The 19,063-nt window shown below is 61.3% G+C and overlaps 1 protein-coding gene across 3 annotated transcripts in view; it reads left to right on the forward strand.

The window, feature by feature from the left end:
- Positions 1-18,563, forward strand: part of PPP1R37 (protein phosphatase 1 regulatory subunit 37) — a 41,889-nt gene extending 23,326 nt beyond the window's left edge. For 2 of the 3 annotated variants that reach the window (XM_030298600.1, XM_032591339.1), the window contains exons 2-13: positions 10,065-10,162; positions 12,354-12,399; positions 12,646-12,746; positions 13,438-13,557; positions 14,026-14,176; positions 14,271-14,426; positions 15,420-15,532; positions 16,325-16,466; positions 16,555-16,721; positions 16,858-17,590; positions 17,923-18,013; positions 18,113-18,563. In XM_030298600.1, coding sequence (XP_030154460.1) covers positions 10,065-10,162; positions 12,354-12,399; positions 12,646-12,746; positions 13,438-13,557; positions 14,026-14,176; positions 14,271-14,426; positions 15,420-15,532; positions 16,325-16,466; positions 16,555-16,721; positions 16,858-17,590; positions 17,923-18,005 — 1,910 coding nt within the window. In that variant the 3' untranslated portion in view covers positions 18,006-18,013; positions 18,113-18,563. The remainder of the gene's footprint in view (positions 1-10,064; positions 10,163-12,353; positions 12,400-12,645; positions 12,747-13,437; positions 13,558-14,025; positions 14,177-14,270; positions 14,427-15,419; positions 15,533-16,324; positions 16,467-16,554; positions 16,722-16,857; positions 17,591-17,922; positions 18,014-18,112) is intronic. The other variant, XM_030298601.1, reaches the window with a different exon arrangement.
- The last annotated feature ends 500 nt before the right edge of the window (positions 18,564-19,063 follow it).

Here is a 19,063-nt window from a genome sequence, read left to right on the forward strand (position 1 = left end):
ACGTGGGTAAGAGGGCGTTTAACTTTTTATTGCGTCTGTGCGGGCAGCCGGGAAGGCTGGTGAGGGGGCCGGGTGCCTTCGTTCCCTGATTCCTGAGCTGCTTCACTTGCCACTCCATCTCTGTGTTAGTGTTGTGTTGTGTTGTGTTGTGTCGTGTTTTTGTAAGTAACCCCTACACCCAACATGGGGCTCGAACTCACAACTCCGAGATCAGGGGTCTCATGCTCCACCAGCTGAGCCAGCCAGGCCGCCCCCTGTGTCAGTTTGCTTGTTAACAGTGAGCAGAGTTTCATTTTTCTCTGGTTCACAAGCACGCTGTCCTGCGCCTTGCTTTCTTTCATTTAGCGTATCTTGGATGTTGTTCCTTGTTGGCCCAGAGCAAGCGTCCTCGTTCTCTATGGCCGCAGCGGGTTCTGGTGCCTGAGCGGACTGGGCCTTTATCAGCTGCTCGCCTGTCGGTGGACAGTGAGTGCTGTGGGTTCCCGCTCTGCGACTGCAGACGCCGCCGCAGCGAATGAGCCGACAGGCACGTAACTTTGCTTCTCTGCGGGTGGAATGGCTGACGAAAGGGCGTCCGCGTTCGGATTTTGGAATTCTGACGGGTATTGCCGGATTGCCTTTGGAAGGGCTTGTTCCACCTGGCACACTCACCAGCCGCTTGAGGGCGCTCCCGCTTCCTGGGGTCCCCAGCACTTGCCGTCTAGCGTGTGGCTGCTGGCCTGCCTGATAAGTGAATGTGCGTGATAAGTGGATTTCTGCTTTGGGGAGCAGGATGGAAGAGGCCCCCTGCGAGGCTGGCAGAGTAGATAAGTGCCCACGGCGAAGGGCGCCCCGCTCGAGGAGCCAGCCCAGTGGTCAGGAAGGCAGAGGCGGAGAACGGCAGTTGAGGGTCAGACCCTGCCTCTCCTCTTCCAGCCAGAAGAGTGTCCTCGGGCAAGTCACTTCCCCCCTCCAGACCTCTTCTAGAAAGCTTCCCAGGGCTGTTTGGAGGCATCAGCGAGATCAGGCTTGGAGATCAGTCTGGGAGTAGTTGCAGAATGATGGCTCCACGAAGCACCAGAGAGGCCCCTTGGACTGTGTGCCCAGGGAGGTGTGGGTAGGGGCTTGGAGGTGGGAACGAGGAAGATCTGTCTGCACGTGGGCAGCGTAATGTACCTGGCTTTGCGGGGGACGGGGACTGCAGAGGTGGCGGGGCCTCAGGCGCACAGGGCCCCTCAGAAAGCCTTGGGGGTGCTCTCTACCTCTTCCCTGTGTCAGGCTCTAGGCGGCCTTGTGTCGCCCTGCCGCTGTCCTGCCCCCTGCGCCACCTGGGGGCAGCCCAGGCCATAGGAGGGTTGTGTGTGGCATTTCAGGAGCGCGGGAAGGACTGGATGCCTGGTCAAGATGCTTGGAGGGCATTCGCCCTGGTCAGCTCTGGGCTAAGCATGCCCGTCCGTGACCTCCCTGCAGGTGCGTCCTCCCTGCCTGCCTGCGGGGCGCCCAAGAGAGAAGGACCCTTTCCCAAGTTCATCCAGCCCAGCTGGCCTGCATGGAAGCAGGGACTCAGACTCCAGAGACCCACTCTTCTCCCCACCTCTGTTCGTTTGTTCCATCAACAAATGTTTATTGAGCACCTACTGTGTGCCCAGTGCATACCCTTCTGGGGATACTTGACTGAACAGAAGCAGTGAAATCCTTCCCCTCATTGCATGTAATTAAGCAGACAGATTATAAAGCTTTGTTGGGTCGTGAAAAGTACCACACAGAGAATGAAGCAGGATGCAGGGATGGACAAAGGGGACTGTTTGCGTAAGGTGATCAGGGAAGGCCTCTGACGAGGTGACGTTGGAGCAGAGATTTGCAGGTGGGGAGGGAGAGAACCACCGGGGCAGGAGGTGGAAGAGCACTCTGGGCAGGGGGGGCGGCAGGTACAGAGGCCCTGAGGCCTTGTGAATAGATGGCTCTGTCGCGGACAAGGATTGAGTGGGGACCTTGACCACTGAGCCACTTCTGCTCTCCTGCCTCTTCTGTGTGTGGGCTTTGCCACCTGCTCTCTAGGATGATACCCCTGTCCCATGCTCCGTGACTGAGACCCTCCAGGGGTGCCCCCCCCCAGCGTCTTTGCCAAACCCCCTCTTCTCACATCCCCTGGGCCCTCCTGATCGTGTGGCTTACTGCCCACGTGCGTTGTGCAGTCCCCATGCCTGTACCTGTTCACAGCATTCCCTCTGGCCAGGTTGCCTTTCTCCCTGCCGTCTCTCTTCAAGTCCTTCTCTGTGAGACTTTTCTATGTGTTCTCTTCCAGCAGATCCCAGTCCTCCCATCCTCCCTGCTTCCACGTTCCCTCCCTACCCTGTGCGGCTGTTCTGTGATTGCTTCCTGCTTTGTCTCCCTCACCGTGCAGGGAGGCTCTGGGACAGGGCCAGTGGGGATTGGTGGCTGCTTACTGGGGGGACCTGTGGGGAGGGGAGAAGGCCGGCCCAGGGGGCGGGAGCACCCCGGGCTGGTCCCCCACCGATATGTCTCAGGCTCAGCCACTGCAGCCACTCAGGTCTCAGCAGGCACCGTGAGGAGCCCCAGAGGTGCTACTGAGGGACAAGACTGGCTCTGTAGATCCGAGAAACTGAAGAGAAAGATGAATCCCTCCGTCAGCCTCCCTGCCCGATGTTAGAGAAGGCTGCATTTCTGGGCCCTCAAACCCATCAGTCCAGCCTGAAGCTGAGGGCCTGAGGACCTCAGGACCTCAAGGTAGGACGGGGACCGTCCTGTCCCGACTTTGACCCTCCCTCTGCCTCTTCCCTGCTTCATGACCTCAGGAGAGCATTCAGCGTTACGGGAGGTTTCCTTCTCTGCGTAGTGGGTAGTGGGCCAGAGATGTCCCCTCTGCGGGATTGTGACGAGGACGAACGGTTCTGTGCACGTTGTCTGGCGGAGCACCTGGTGGGGAAGCAGGTGAACTAAAGAGTTCCTGCTGTTCTGTGCAAGGAGTGCTCTGTCACAAGGTGGGTAGTTGCTGGCAGGGCCTGCGCCCTGGCGCCCCGGTGCCCCTCTCCTCCCTTCAGGCTTCCTGGTCCGGGAGGCCCTCGTCCCGGCCTCCGCAGTAGTGTCTTCCGCCGGGACAGGTGGGCCCCTCCTGCTCAGAGCCCCTGTCCGCTTTGAGGCCTAGCACAGTGGCCAGGTGTGAGCCCCTTCATCTGTCTGTCACCCCCTCATGCGCCTGGCCCCCATGCAGGGCAGTGTTGGGGACACAGCCTGGACCCCCCTGCCCCTCCCCTGTCTTCCCAGGGCTCCCAGTCTGGTGGGTGGGAGACAGGCCTGTGTCCAGACAGTGACAACTCAAAATGGGCGGGGCTGACATGTCGTGGGTGTGGCTGGAGCACAGAGCCCAGGGAGAAAGAAGGGGCCTCTGAGAGCTGGCTCCCTTCTGACTGCCTCATCTTAGCTTGGTCTGGAACGTTCACAGAGCCCTCTTAGGGCACGGCCGCCTCCACCAACAAGAACCCCTGGAGGGCAGGGACCGGGTCGGAGTCGCCCCTTTCTCCCCGTGCAGCACCGAGCTTGGCATGTGGCAGGCCTCAGAAGGTGTTCACCGGGCGAACGGCCAAAGGCCACCTAAATTGGAATCGTCCCGGATTAGAAGCCGAACTCCGAGGGGCTGAAGCAGAAAGGGAGGACTTGTTGGCTTATGGACCCGAGGGGTCCTCCTGAATAGGCTTCAGGCCCGGCTGGGTCCAGGGTCTCAAATGTCTGAGCTCACCTTTCCTCTGAGTCGGCTCAGGAGGCCCTCTCCTCCTGGTGGATGCCAGGATGGCCGCCAGCGGCTCCAGAAATGAGAGGTAACCTCAGCCCCACCCCTGCAGAGGAGAGCCCTTCCTTCTGGACAGTTCCAGCTTAGTCCCTGTGACTGGCTGGGGCTGGTTCTATAAGGGTCTGCCTCAGCCAGTCCCCGTGACAGCGGCTAGGGACAGGCCACTGTCCACTCTTGGGACCTTTGGGGAGGACAGTGGAGAGCGGAGGTAATGTGGTTGGTCCCACTGGGATCCTGGGACGGCACCAGGAGCTCCCATCACTGCCCTGTGCCCGGCCCTGGGGGCTCCTGTCTCATGCAGGGGGCCGAGCCCTCGCTGCCCCCCGCCTCCCTCCCATGCGCCGCCTCCTGGTGTCCTGGATCTTGCCATGCCTGCTCTCACTCTGTCACACCCACCCCTCCCAGGGGCCGCTGCCCACTGCTCTGTTCATATCTGCCTTGTCCCCTTCCCTCTCCCCCCGACACTGTGGCTTCCTGGTTTTTGACTCCCACTTGGATGACTGTGTCTTCTCTCTCCCACCAGCTCCAGGCTGGCAGGGATGGCCTGAGTCATTGCCGCCCCCTGGTGCCCAGCCTCTCCTTGCATCTCGTGGGTGCCTTCGCAAGTATGTGCAGACAAGAGCGAGGGACCAGACAGATGTCTCTCTGCCTGTCACCTGATGCCTGGGTCGGGTTTCTCTCCCTCCCTTTGTGAGGGCTGTAGCAGCTGGGAGGGGGGAGGCAGGCTCCGCGGGCCCCACAGCCTCTTCCTGGGAGACTGGCACCAGCTGCCGGGGCGTGCCGCAGAGCCTCACCCCTGCGGGAGACCCCGCCTGCCAGCTGCCACACGGCAGCCTCCCTCCCCAGAGCTGACGCCTTGTCCCACCCCGCGCCCAGGGGTCCCCCACAGCCTGCCTCTGCCCCCTGGTACCTTCCTCCTCAGGCCAAAGTAGTAGAAGCAGCCATGCTCTGGTTTCAGACCAGTGCAGATCTGGACGTGTGTTCCAGTCCTGCCAGTCCTGGCCCCGGGCCCTTGCACAGACGACGCGCGCTCTCTGGGCCGGCCTCCCCTTAGTAGGAAATGGGGTCGTAACTGTGCCAGCCTCGCGTCTCCAAGCTGGCTGAGTGAACCTGTGCCTAGAAAGTGCCCAGCGTCGTCGTGCCTCACACACAGTGACTTCCCAGGACCTGGAAGTGGCGGCCACCACCTTCCGCGTCCTCTTTGTCCAGTCGCGTCTCCTGCTCTGTGCGGCCTCTTAGCGAGTGCCCTCACGTTCCTCATCTCCCGAGACCCTGCCGATGCCCCTTCCAGAGAGGCGAAGAGGTGGCCACACTTGTTTGCCGCAGCCTCACCAGGACAAGGACTGAGCGCGGGGTTTCTTACAACCTCTGGATATACCTTTCCTGGCACGCGTGCACACTCTCTTCCTCGTTCGTCACCGTCCCCTCCTCTGACGACCCCTTGAACTCCAGCTGCTGCTTGAGTGGGACTTCAGGGCATTGGACTTGGGAGTTGAGTGAACACATCTGAGCCCTGACCTGAGACACACACACAGACACGCGTGCGCACGCCTGTCCCCCTTCCTCCCTCCTGCATACATGTGTGCGCCCAGCCTCACCAACCATTCCATAAGGGACAGGTGCCTGTATGCCTTTCCTGGGTCCCTCCTTTCCAGTGGGGGCGACACGACAGTGATGGCTGGTGTTTAATGTGCACCCGTGAGTTGGCCAAGCCCTGGTCTGAGGGATGAACTTGTACTCACTCAATCACCAGTTACCTGAGGAGTTAGTCACCCTCCTCCCATTTTATGGATAAGGCGATTGAGGCACAGAGGTTAAATTGCTTTGCTCAGAGGCAGAGTTAGTTTGTTTTTTGAAGCTTATTTATTTTGAGAGAGAGAGAAAGAGAATGCCAAGGAGGCTCCACACTGTCAACATGGAGCCCGAGGCAAGGCTCAAACTCAGGCACTGTGAGATCATGACCTGAGCTGAAATCAAGAGTCAGCTAGATGTTCATCGGACTGAGCCACCCAGAAACCCCTCGAAGTCACAAGAGTTTTAAATTAGGAGTCAGGATCCAACCCCAGGCACTGTGGCTCCAGAGCCTGTGTTGTGTTTTGTTTTGTTTTTTTTAATGTTTGTTTATTCTTTATTTTTTTTAATGTTTTTATTTATTTTTGAGAGAGAGAGAGACAGAGTACGAGTGGGACAGGGGCAGAGAGAGAGGGAGACACAGAATCTGAAACAGGCTCCAGGCTCTGAGCTGTCAGCACAGAACCCGATGCGGGGCTTGAACTCACAAACCGTGAGATCATGACCTGAGCGGAAGTCAGACGCTCAACCGACTGAGCCACCCTGGTGGCCTCAGGGCCTTTTTTTTTTTTTTTTTTTTTTTTTTTTTTTTTAATTTTTTTTAACATTTATTTTTGAGACAGCGAGAGAGATCACGAGTCCGGGAGGGGCAGAGAGAGAGGGGGGACACAGAATTAGAAGCAGGCTCTGAGCTGTCAGCGTAGAGCCCGACGCATGGCTCGAACTCACGGATGGTGGGATCGTGACCTGAGAGCCCAAGTCGGCCGTCTAACCAACCGAGCCACCCAGGCGTCCCCCCCCGCAGCCTGTGTTCTTAACCGCTTTGCGGGACCTGGTGTCTCAGGTGGAGACTCGGGAGCCCTACCCAGGAGTGCCAGGAGGGAGGCAGCAAGGAGTCTTGCCCTGGTCACTCAGACAGCAGTCGTGCCTTCACCGCTCTGCGGCCCTGCTCCCCGTCCCCTGGGCCCAGCGCCTCGGGGCGTCTGCGGCCTCTGGGGAGGCCTCCAGGGCCCTACGGGGTGACTGCTGAGCCCACTGACTCAGGCCTGCCCCCTCCCCCCCCGTTTGTGCCGTGGCGATGCCCGTGCGGTTCCTTAAGGTTGTGGAAGTCTTGGGGCGGATGACCCGAGGCTGGAGGCCCCGCGTGGGGTCTGGGAAGCTTTGTCTCTCTCCGTCCGCGGACGCCAGGCCTCCTCGGTGTTCTCCCCTTGACCGTTTGGCCACAGCGTCACAGATGAGCCGGTGTGTGGAGGGGCCAGTCCGGTTCCGCTAGCTTCTGAAGTGCTCGGGGTGGCACCCAGCCCAGCGGAAAGAAGTGCTGTGTAAATGCTGCACGCTACTTCTCCGGACCCCCCTACTGCCGCTTCCTTACCAGTTTTTCTTAAATTGGTTCTTTTTTTTTTTTTTTTAATTTTCTTTTTTTTTTTGAACGTTTATTTATTTTTGGGACAGAGAGAGACAGAGCATGAACGGGGGAGGGGCAGAGAGAGAGGGAGACACAGAATCGGAAACAGGCTCCAGGCTCCGAGCCATCAGCCCAGAGCCCGACGCGGGGCTCGAACTTAGGGACCGCGAGATCGTTACCTGGCTGAAGTCGGACGCTTAACCGACTGCGCCACCCAGGCGCCCTTTTTTTTTTTTTTTTTTTTTGAATACGTTTCATCTCATCATCCGCAAGCAATTCGCAATAGTTTCTTTTTCTTAACACGCGCCTGAAGCCCCCACATGTAAGGTCACTCCCGAGCCTGCCCGCGCTGTGCCGGGCCTCGGGGCGTGCCGCTGGCGATGTTGGGGTAACCGAGGTGGGGCAGGGGTGCCCTCAGGCTGCTGTGGACTGACCGAATCCCCGCGCTCTTGTGCCTTTAGTGTTTTTCCCCTGGGCCGTCCCCCCCCCCCGCCCCCCAAAGTGTGTCCCAGCATCAGAGAATGACAAGCTGCAGTTGTCGTTCTTACCAGCAGAGGGCGGCCGGTCATTCTGGGCCCTGGGGGCTTTCCCACTTCTCCGAGTCCGTCCAGCCCTGCCTCCCGCTCTGTTTCCCCTTCTGTAAGTGAGTGGGCGGATGCGACCTCTCTGAGCCCTGGCTGTGACCTTGTGTGAGGCCGTGCTGCATGTATACCCCATGGACCCCTGGCTGAAGGGGTGGCCAGACGGCAGCTGTGGCTGGTGTGGAGGAGGCCGGGTTCGAGACCCCGGGCTTCAAGCTTCTCAGGAGGCTCCTCGCAACACAGATCGACCCAGCGGGCAGGGCTGGGGGGGGGGTGGAGCTAGAAGGGGAGGAGCCTGGCCCAGCCTGGAAGGTCAGGAAGGGCTTCCTGGAGGAAGGGATGTCAGAACTGAACACCTCAAGGACTGATGGCAGCTTGAGAGGTTGCTTAGGAGGCTTATTTCCTCTAGGCTGTCTGGGGCCCTGAGAGCTGCTACTGATGGCCCCACGTGTGCTCAGGCCCTCATCCCCGTCTGATGTGCCCAGGCCAACGCAGCCTTGGCCTAGGGGCCTTTCTTGAAGCAAGCTTGTCCAGGGGAGCACTTTTTGCCCTTTGGCTGCCTGGTTAAAGCCCGCGCACCACTTTTCAGAATGGTGATTGAAAAAAACAAAAATTTTTTTAAGTAAGCCCTACACCCAACGTGGGGCTTGAACTCACAACCCTGAGATCAGGAGTCACGTGCTCCACCGTCTGAGCCAACCAGGCACTGGAGCGATGACTCTTAAAGGCGAAAAATAAAGTCGGGTTACAAAGGATACCAATTAAAATACAGTCAGCTGGAGATTTTTTAAACTTGTAATCCAGTATTTCTGTTCTTCCTCCCGGGCACATAAAATAACAGGAGGTAGTGAGGAGCCGTCACAGTCTGCAGGGGCTCTTGCGTGACGTGGAAGCACCTGTCGTTGCGGTTGATGACACAGTCACAGGGCTGCTAAATGCTTCTCTCTCTCTCTCTCTCTCTCTCTCTCTCTCTCTCTCTCTCTCTCTCGCCCAAGTTAATAAGAAGGAAAGGCTCAATCTCATTTCAGTTCACTTAGTGAAAGTAGAGATGTCCCTTTTCCTCACTCAAGTTTGTGGACCCCTGGGGGCCCAGTGGACCCAGCTTGGTGGGACTCCCCGAGGCAGCGGCTCAAGTCCCAAGGGCTGCCTTCCCTGGCAGGGCCAGCTCCTGCCCCCACCTCCTCTCTTCCCCCTCCCCCTGCCCCTGCCCCGGGGGCCACCAGGCTCATGCCCTCACCAGGTCTGCGGGAAGGTGATGCGCCAGGGAGGCTGCTGGCCGCCTGTGGTGGCCTGTGGTGAGGGCTCAGCCGGGACCTGCATCAGTTTCTTCCAGCGCCCCACCCCCACCCAGCACAGCGGAGAGAATGGGGTTCCGGAGCCAAGTGTAGGACTCTGTCCTGCATCGACTTCTCGGCCTGACTCCGTCCCTCCCCTGCTCGGAGCCTCCTGTTCCCTGGCTGCCCTGGGGCAGAATCCAGTATGTCATAGAAACTGAAAAGAACACAAATATCTCATCCAGTGAATGGACGAACAGACTGTGTAACGCGTGTGCAGCACGGTAAAGGGGCAAAACTCAAAGTCTTTTATGCTCCACGAAAGAGGCTAGCCGCAAAAGGCCACGTACTGTTTATCTCCATTTTAGTGCGATATCCAGAGAAGGCAAAGCCGTGCAGACGGAGAGGCCAGCCTTGCCTGGGGCGTGCTGGCTGGCCCCGGGCTTCCCCAGGACTGTGCCGGGCCGCTGTTGGGTTTGGGCTACATCCCTTCATTCTGTGAGCCACTGCTGTTACCCTGGACACAGGGCCGTGCCCGGTCTGCTCTGACTGCTGCTGTGTCTCTGGGACGAGGCCCAGCACTAAGTAGCCGTTGGGGAACGTTTTGCTGTTGAGGGTGTTTCAGGAGTGGGGAGTCTGGGAGGCCACGTGCATCACAGTTAAGAGCGGAGTTCAGTCCCTGGCTCCACCACTTACCACCAGCTGTGCGACCTTGGGCAAGGTGCTTCACCTCTCTGGGCTCAGCTTCCTCATAGCACCAAAGTACAGATTCATTCTCTTATCCACACAAAAAAAACAAAACAAAACAAAACCACAAACTGAACACCTGCTCTGGGCCCTGGCCCTAGGCTGGGCAGCGTGGGGACAAGGTGGTGACAAAGATAGACCCAGCCCTGCCCTTTCGGGGCTCCCCATCTAGTGGGGGAGACGAATGACAAGCCGAGGAGTTTTGTGATACTGGCTGCGTGATGTTTGTGGGAAGCTGCTCGAGGAGCCGTGGGGAGACGTGGAGGGAAGGCGTGGCTCGTTTGGCTGCACCTCGGGGCAGCGGTGGCAGCGAGGGCCCTTGAACGGAGGACAGAACCCAGTGGGTCGTTGGGAGGGGCGTTTTGTTGTGGAGGCTTGGCGTGGGGGGCAGGGAGCGCTGGCAGAGGCCCGGGGGTGGGAGGGGGTGGAGGGGGCCCGGGGTGTGGGGAGTCACAGGCCTGGGTCCTCTGTGCCCGCAGCCCAGAACGTGACCGTGGACGAGGTCGTTGGTGCCTACAAGCAGGCCTGCCAGAAGCTGAACTGCAGACAGATCCCGAAGCTCCTCCGGCAGCTCCAGGTGCCCGGCGGGGGAGGCGGGGGAGGCGGGGGAGGAGAGGAGGCCGCGCCCCCCCGGCCCCCGGCAGCCCCTGGGCCCCTCTGCCCGCCCCGCGCACAAAGCACTGCCCGGCCTGGCCGCCCAGCCCAGGGCCCGTGTGAATCCATCCTCGAAAACCCTCTGTTCGGTTGTGAGAGCAGTCAGGCTCTTCATGAATATTTAAACAGTATGGAACCACATGAAGTGAGAACGTGGGGCACCTGGGCGGCTCAGTCCGTTGAGCGTCCGACTCTTGATTTTGGCTCAGGTCATGATTCCGGGGTCATGGGATTGAGCCCTGTGTCCGTCTCCACGTTGAGCGTGGAGCCTGCTTAAGATTTCTCTCTCTCTCTCTCTCTCTCTCTCTCTCTCTCTCTCTCTCTCTCTCTCTCTCTCTCTCTCCCCCCCCCCCCCGCCCCCCCCATACACTCACTCTCTCTCAAAAAATAAATTTAAAAATAATAGAGGGCGCCTGGTTAAGCGTCCAACTTGGGCTCAAGTCATGATCTCATGGTTCGTGAGCTCAAGCCCCACGTCGGGCTCTGTGCTGACAGCTCAGCCTGGAGCCTGCTTCAGAGTCTGTGTCTCCCTCTTTCGCTGCCCTCCTCTGCTCACCCTCTGTCTCTCAAAAATAAATATTAAAAAAAAAAATTGGGGGGGCGGGGCGCCTGGGTGGCTCAGTGGGTTAAGCGTCCAACTTCACCTCAGGTCATGATGTCACGGTTTGTGAGTTCGAGCCCCGCCTCAGGCTCTGTGCGACAGCTCAGAGCCTGGAGGCTACTTCAGAGTCTGCGCCTCCCTCTCTCTCTGCCCCTCCCCCACGCGCATGCGCATTCTCTCTCTCAAAAATAAACATTTAAAGATAATAATAATAAAAAAGAAAAAAATAAGAATTTCAAATATCTATCACTCCCCAAAGAAATTCTCTTCCCCAGGGGAAATGTGCACATTTATTCTTTATATTCTCTGTTCAATATATACCTTGCCTGATTTTTTTTTAAAGTTTATTTAGTTTGAGAAAGAGCACAAGTTGGGAGGGGCAGAGAGAGAGGGGGACAAAGAGAACCCCAAGCAGGTCCCGCACTGTCAGCCCAGAGCCTGATGCCAGGCTCGACCCCACAAACCGTGAGATCGTGACCCAGGCTGAAACCAAGAGCCGAACGCCCAGCCGACTGAGCCACCCACCGGCCCGTGTCTGATTTTTTTTGTAATTAAAATATTATAGGCACAAACAAAATCCACCTTTCACTTGAAGTCAAGTCTCATTTCCCAGGAGTCCCACTGTTGATAGCTTGGGGGCTTTGTCCTCTGGCCTTTGCTGTGCTGCGTTTGTAAGAGGGCAGTTCACTATCCAGAGTTACACAGACACAAGGGTACCTTCCGCTTTTATGTGAACGTGGCACTCCTGTGCCTGTGGCGTGTTCCCCCTGTAGCCGTGTGCCACAAGGTGCCTGTCCTCTCTCTGGATGGGTCATTCCAGAATGTTCCAAGGTTGCTTGTTTCCAGGGTTGTTGTTCCCTTAGCATTACTGTGAGCAGTCACTCTTGCCATCCAGCTAGGGACTTCCTGCTCACTGGGTTTAAGGGTTTCTGGGAGAATTCCAGAAGGGCTTGTCGGCAGCTCCAGGGAGAGACAGTCACTCTGCGTGGTGGCCAAAAGTGTGGGTCCTGGAGCCCACCATCTGGTTCCGACCAAGCCTGTCCCTCACTAGCAAGTGACTTTAGGCAAGGCTGGCCCGAGCCTTTTGTCTGCGCATGGTTTTGTCACAGCACCCGCCCCACGGGTTAATGTGTGTGGAGCCCCAAGAACAGAATGTGACCCCCACCCCCAGCAGGCCCACACCTGACCGCTTGCTGTGTGGGGCCTGGGGCCTGGCCTTCACCCCAGGCCTGTCAGCCTTCCCTGCCTCAGCACCTGCCTCACAGCCTTTGTGCTGGCTTCTCCTTCTGCCTGGGATGCCCGCCCCAGAGATGCCCAGCTGGGGCGGAGGGACTGTGCCCCGGCTGCCTGGCCCGGGCCCTGTGGGTGCAGAACTGCCCCTCTTCTCTGAGGCCCTGCGCGGCCCCCACCTCAGAAATGGAGCCAGATCAGAGCCCCGCCCGCCCTGCTGTCAGGGTCCAGCCTGGCTCCTGAGGGTGTCTTCCTGTCTTCACCATCCGCTCTGTTCTCCCAGGAGTTCACAGATCTCGGGCACCGCATCGACTGTCTGGACCTGAAAGGTGCGTGTCTGGACAGAGGCCGGGACCCTTGGGGGGTGGGTCTGGGCTGGCAGGTCCCGCGGGAAGAGGAGGTTAGCCGGGCCAGGGGCAGGCGCCCCCCCCCCCCCCCCCGACGTGAGGCAGGCGCGATAAGCCTCCCCTGGCCTGGAGCCCGCGTTTCCGGCCCCCACCCCCCCGGGGCACGCGAGTGCACACATATACACACACAGGTTCACTAGACGTGCCCGGCCCTCTGTCTTGTCCCAGGCGAGAAACTCGACTACAAGACCTGTGAGGCCCTGGAAGAGGTCTTCAAGAGGCTACAGTTCAAGGTCGTGGACCTGGAGCAGACAAACCTGGACGAAGATGTGAGCAGCCCCTGCCACCGCCTCACCTGTTCCCTGAGCCCTCTGGCCCCTCTGAGGTTTGGGGGGAGGGGGCGCTGCAGCAAAAGAGCCTCCTTGGACAACAGCTGGGCAGGGCCTCTTGAAGGACAAGATGGGGACACAGCCAGTGTGACCAGAGCGGGTGTGAGGAATATTGGGGCTCTGGGGTGGGGCCCAGAAAATGGGGTGTCAGAGACCCCACCCCAAAGGCAGGGGACTTGACGCAAGGGAGGGGCTTGGGGAGCCGGGCCTCAGTGGGGGCAGCCGTGTGACCACCGGAAACCTTTTCAGGAACCCCTGCTGGGGCTAACGGCACCTGTAGGGGAGAGTTTAAGAAACCTTCAGAAAGCAGCCTCCCCATTTAGGCCTAGGTGTCCTCGCCTCCCCAGACTTGGAGGTCACTGGGAGACCCGGTGGGTGGGCTCCTGGAGAACTGAGACCCAGGAACACCAGGGCCTGTCCTGGTCACGCGCCAGATCTGCCCGACTTCGGGGGTGGTGGCGAGTAAGAGAAAGCAGACGGAGTCCGGCAGGAGCAGGCAGGTTGGTTCCCGGAACCCGGAGGTGCCCGGGCAGCGTCAGGGCTCTCCCCTTCCCTTAGTCGCGTGGCCCCCACCTCCTAGCCCCCTGGGCCTGCCTCCACCTGAGCCTAAACGCCGTTGTGTGTGCCACAGGGCGCCTCGGCCCTCTTCGACATGATCGAATACTACGAGTCGGCCACCCACCTCAACATCTCCTTCAACAAGCACATCGGCACCCGGGGCTGGCAGGCCGCGGCCCACATGATGCGCAAGGTGGGTGCCCCTCACCTGTACCCGGGGTGGAAGGGGCTCGGGCACAGGGGGGTCCAGGCGCTTTCCCGGGGCACCCGTCCTTTGGGACCTGGCTTCCCGAGCCCTCGGGGCGTGGGCCGTCGGTGGGGCGCCGGTGCCCAGCTTCCAGGCTAGTGCGAAAGCGGTGCCAAGGGTGCCCTGCCCCAGGCCAACCAACCCCGACGCCTTTTCCTCCCTTCACGCATCTTTCCCCCGTCCTTCGCTTGCCCGCGACATACCCCTTGGAAGTGGCTGTGGTTGCCACCCCCTTCCCTCGTGCGGGGCGTCTGCCGCGGGGGAGCCTGGGGGCCCCTCCTGGCTCACCCGCGGGGCTCCAGGCCGGGCCTTCCCTCACGGGGCCCTGGTGCCCACCCGGCCGGGGGGCGGGAGATGCCACGGGGGCAGGGAGGGCCGGACCGGCCCGTCGCAGCCCCGCCCCTGCCCCACCAGACCAGCTGCCTGCAGTACCTGGATGCCCGAAACACGCCCCTGCTGGACCACTCGGCACCGTTCGTGGCCCGCGCCCTGCGCATCCGCAGCAGCCTCGCGGTGCTGCACCTGGAGAACGCCAGCCTGTCGGGGCGACCGCTGATGCTGCTCGGTGAGCTCGGGGGCCGGGGGCGCTGGGCAGTGACGGGCCGCCCGCCGGGCGCCGGGGCTTGGCCGGTCACGGCACTCTGCCCGTGCTCCCCCAGCCACAGCGCTGAAGATGAACGTGAATCTGAGGGAGCTGTACTTGGCTGACAACAAGCTCAATGGCCTGCAAGACTCGGCCCAGCTGGGCAACCTCCTCAAGTTCAACTGCTCCCTGCAGATCCTGGACCTCCGTAACAACCACGTGCTGGACTCAGGTGTGTGAGAGGTCTGCCCAGCCCACCGCAGCCACCGAGCACCCGCCGTGTGCCCAGCCAGGTACCCCCGCGGTGCTGGAGACACAGCGGTGGCCAGGACGATCCCAGCCCTGCCCTCCTGGGGCTGCCGGTCCAAGAGGGAACATCCCCAGGCAGTGACCACTCAGACTGGGCAGGGCTGGGCTGTGGGAGCCCAGGGAGGGCGTCCTGGAGGAGGGGACAGCTCAGCGGAGACCTGCAGGATGAAGCGAGGTATTGAACAGATAATGAAAATAATTACCACCTGGAAAAAGTGCCCTGAAGGAAACAAGGTTGTTGGGACAAGGGGCCAACCAGACGCTATTTAAGATGATGTGGAGAGAGACTGGAAACGGCCATTTTAAAGACCTAGAAAAAGAATCCAGGCAGGGGAACACCAAGTGCGAGAGGCCCCGAGGTGGGAAAGAGGCTAGATGGTGGATGTCTGGGGGGAGACGAGGCCACGGTGAGCTGGGGGGTAAATGGGGAGGAGGAGGAAGTGGTTACTGAGAGGAACTCCGTTTCATCCTCTTTACTGTTGAGCGGGGTCCCCTGGCCTCGGTGTAGGGGAGGGCTGGGGGAATGGCACAGGGCGTCGAGGCCGGGCCCGGACGCCACGGTTACTGAGCAGCTGGCACCGTGCCGGGCCTGCTGCCTGTGGGCTCACAGCCGTGAGACGGAGGTGTCTGCCCTCGGGAGAGACACCGCCAAGACAGATGAACAGATTACCGAGTCTGTCGGACGGTGAGATGTGCTCTGGAGAAAAACAGAGCAGCAGTGGTGGGCTGGCGGTGGACTGGCGCGAGGGCGACACTCGAGCAGGGTCCTGAAGCGGACAGGGCGCCGTCGTGTGCCGGGCCTGAGCCTGTGGGGGGGCGGGGGGGGGGGTTCCGCGCTCTCACCGGCCGGCGGCCCTGGTGCCCCCGGGGGAGGCACTTAGACCACAGGCGGGACTCGCCCACGGGTCTCCTCCAGGTCTGGCCTACATCTGCGAGGGTCTCAAGGAGCAGAAGAAGGGGCTGGAGACCCTGGTGCTGTGGAACAACCAGCTCACGCACACGGGCATGGCCTTCCTGGGCATGACGCTGGTGAGTGGGACCCGGGAGAGGGGAGGGCGCCCACGTGTCCGCCACCACCTCTCAGCGCCGTCGTCTTCCCCGATCCGGCTTCTTGCGGCAGCCCTTTCCGTGCTGTTTGAGCTCTCCTTCGGCTCCCACGGCCTCTTTGTCCCGAGGAAAGTAGCCTTGCTCTCGCTTCCCTTGTCTCTTGGCGCCCAGCACGGTAGCCTAGCACAGTGTCTCGCACAAGGTGAACATGTTATGCACGGGAAGTTACTATTTCTGGAAGCCTTCAGTACGTTTTAAATCTTTTAAAATGAATACGTGGGGGGCGCCTGGCTGGCTCAGTCAGTTGAGCAACTGACGTCGGCTCAGGTCATGATCCCGTGGTTTGTGAGTTCAGGCCCCGCGTCGGGCTCTGTGCTGACAGCTCGGAGGCCGGAGCCCGCTTCAGATTCTGCGTCTCCCTCTCTCTCTGCCCCTCCCCTGCTCGCGCTGTTTCTCAAAAATAAACGTCCGAAAAAGTTTTTTAAATAAATACGTGGTATGTAAAACAAGCCCACAGGATACAAAGACTCCCGTCCAAGTTAAGAATCACCAACGGCCAGGTCTGTGCCCTGAACCCTCGGGTGCCAGCAGGGAGTGGGCCTGGGGCTGGGGGCGGACAGGGCGGCTGGCGCTGTGGCCGCTTCTGAGTACGCGAAGGACCTGGCCTGAAGCGGGATTGTCCGGGCGACGCTGCCGGAGAGGGAGCACTCGGTGTGCCTCTTTCCCGACCGGCCTTCGGGGCCTCGCCTCACTGTTACGCCCCGCCCCTTGCAGCCGCACACACAGAGCCTGGAGACGCTGAACCTGGGCCACAACCCCATCGGGAACGAGGGCGTGCGGAACCTCAAGAACGGCCTCATCAGCAACCGCAGCGTGCTGCGCCTGGGCCTGACCGCCACCAAGCTCACGTGCGAGGGTAGGGCGTGGGGCCGGGCCAGGGGAGCGGTGCCCGCGGGCTTGGCGGGCGGCTAGCCCGTGGCCAGCCCCTGCGGTCCCCCTCCCAGGCGCGGTGGCGGTGGCAGAGTTCATCGCCGAGAGCCCCCGCCTCCTGAGACTGGACCTTCGGGAGAACGAGATCAAGACGGGCGGGCTCATGGCACTGTCGTTGGCCCTCAAGGTGAACCGCTCACTGCTGCGCCTGGACCTTGACCGTGAGCCCAAGAAGGAGGCGGTGAGCTGAGTGGGCCCTCCCCTGAGGCCTCTGGCGGGCGGGGCAGGGCAGGGCCGGCCGGCCCGGGGCCACCGCAGGGTTCCCCCGCCCCGGGGACGGGCCGGCCAGAGCCCTAGCCGGGCCGCTCCGCCCGCAGGTGAAGAGCTTCATCGAGACGCAGAAGGCGCTGCTCGCCGAGATCCAGAACGGCTGCAAGCAGAACTTCATGCTGGCTCGGGAGCAGGAGGAGAAGGAGCAGCGGCTGCAGCTGTCGGCCTCCATGCCCGAGATCACTGTCACCGAGCCCCAGCCCGACGAGGAGCCCGGGGACGAGCCCGCCACCAAGGCCCAGGAGAACGGGGCCCCGGACCCCGCCGCCGGGCCGGACTCGGACTCGGACTCAGACTCTGAGGAGGAGGATGGGGAGAGGGCCGAGGCCCCCTGCCCCGCCCTGGTGCCCCCCTCGGACTCCCTGGGCCCTGGGGACAGGAGCCCCCCAGGCAGCCCCTCCTCCCCCACCGAGCAGCGCATTTCTGTGTCCAGCCCGGGCCGGGGCCACAAAGTATTTGTGGTGACCCGGGTGGAGAGTCCACCCGAGAGGGCAGAGCCCCCCGTGCCTCCCACCCCTCCCGCCTCCCCTGCCCCCCCTGCCCCTCCTCGTCCTCCCTCCCCGCCTGCCTCAGCCTCCCCTCCCGCCTCACCTGCCCTGCCACCAGCCGAGGCCGTCAGCACTCAGGACCCGGGGGTGTCGGAGCCTCAGTCGCAGCTGGAGCCGCCTCAGTCAGGGCCACCACTGCCCAACGGCCTAAAGCCCGAGTTTGCCCTCGCGCTGCCCCCGGAGCCGCCCCCGGGGCCCGAGGCCAAGGCGGGCAGCTGTGGCCTGGAACACGGTGAGTGCCGCTCTGGGGCGGGGTGCCCAAGGGCCCTGGGTGCTGTGTGTGACCCCAGGCAGGCAGCTGCCTCTCGGAAGGCTTCGGTTTTCTCTTCTTTAAAATGGCCCGTGCAGGGGTAGGAAAGAGTAGGACTTGACCCTTGGCCCCCACCTTTCTTCCCTCGGATCCAGGGCAGCTCTCCCCGGGAGGGAGCAAGGCCAGATCTGTTAACTGGAGTCTAACGGTCTCACTGGTACCCGAGACCCGTGCTGCCCTGGGGGTCAGACTGGAACCCCCATCCCCGCCTGCCTGACAGGAGGTCGCCTGCCCTTTGTCGCCTCCCCTTGCAGAGCTGAGCTGCTCCAAGAACGAGAAGGAGCTCGAGGAGCTGCTTCTGGAAGCCAGTCAGGACTCTGGGCAGGAGACACTGTGACACTTTAGGTGAGGCAGGGGCCCCAGAGGGCTGGGGGGGGGGGGCTGGGGGGCTGGCAGTAGAGCCCCTGGCTCTGACGGGCCCTCCCCCAATCTCTCCTCCCCAAGTTCCTTTTCCCCCCCTCCCATCAGTCTTCGATGAGCTGAGGCCAGAGCCATGAGAATCTGCTCACCTTCACCCCCAGCCTCCCTGAGGCCCAGGCCGCCGGGGGTGTGGGGGGCCTTGCTGGGGGCCCCCGCCCCGCACAACAACACTACACGGAGTGCAGGAGCTGCAGGGGGTGCCCTCCCCGCCCTGACTTAAGCACTTGTATCTCTGTGTCCGGCATTCGAAGGCTCTGGGCTGGGGGGATGGGAGGAGGAGGTCTCCGAGGACATCGGCCACCAGGCTGGACGCCTTTTCAAGAGGGCCTGTTCGGCCCGGCTTGCCCTGTGGCGGGCAGGAGTCCCGGGTGGTGGCGGGGTGGCCCCCCGGTGGCCCCGGGCACAGGACCGGGCGGAGGGGCGGTGAGTGGTGGTGGAGATGCGGAGAGCAGCCCCAGGTGGGGTGCGGGCCGGGGCTGGGGGTGGGGGGTGGGGGAGCTGGGAGCAGAGAATCAGAGCTTTCTTTTTCTTAAGTGCAATAAATCTATCAGGGAGCTGGGGCGGGGAACAGCCAGGGTTCTGGAGACCCTGCTGTCCAGGCCCCTTGAGGCTGCGCCCTGAGAGGCACTACAACCCCCGGGGGCGGTGTGGGTGTGGGGTACGGGTGGGCAGAGGGTGGGGGAGGGGCTCTTCCTGTCGGTGCAACTCTGTTCACACCTTTTCTAATAAACCAGAGCTGGGTTCACCACACTTCGCCTGTTCTCTGCTGGTGCTGATCGTGGGCGCCCCCTGTGGGAGTTGTGGGCACAGGGAGCGGGGCAGGCAGGGCTCGCTCGTCTGCGGGGTTCGTGCCGTGGTCCCCCAGAGGAAAACTGAGAGGCTGGACAGACAAAAGCCACATTTCCCGCAACACTCCCTGCCTTGGTGCACCCCCCTGCCGACTTTTTTTTTTTCCCTCCTCTCCTGTATCTTCTT

The sequence above is a fragment of the Lynx canadensis genome, chromosome E2 (assembly GCF_007474595.2).
Source record: "Lynx canadensis isolate LIC74 chromosome E2, mLynCan4.pri.v2, whole genome shotgun sequence".
In the NCBI taxonomy this organism is placed as follows: Eukaryota; Metazoa; Chordata; class Mammalia; order Carnivora; family Felidae; genus Lynx; species Lynx canadensis.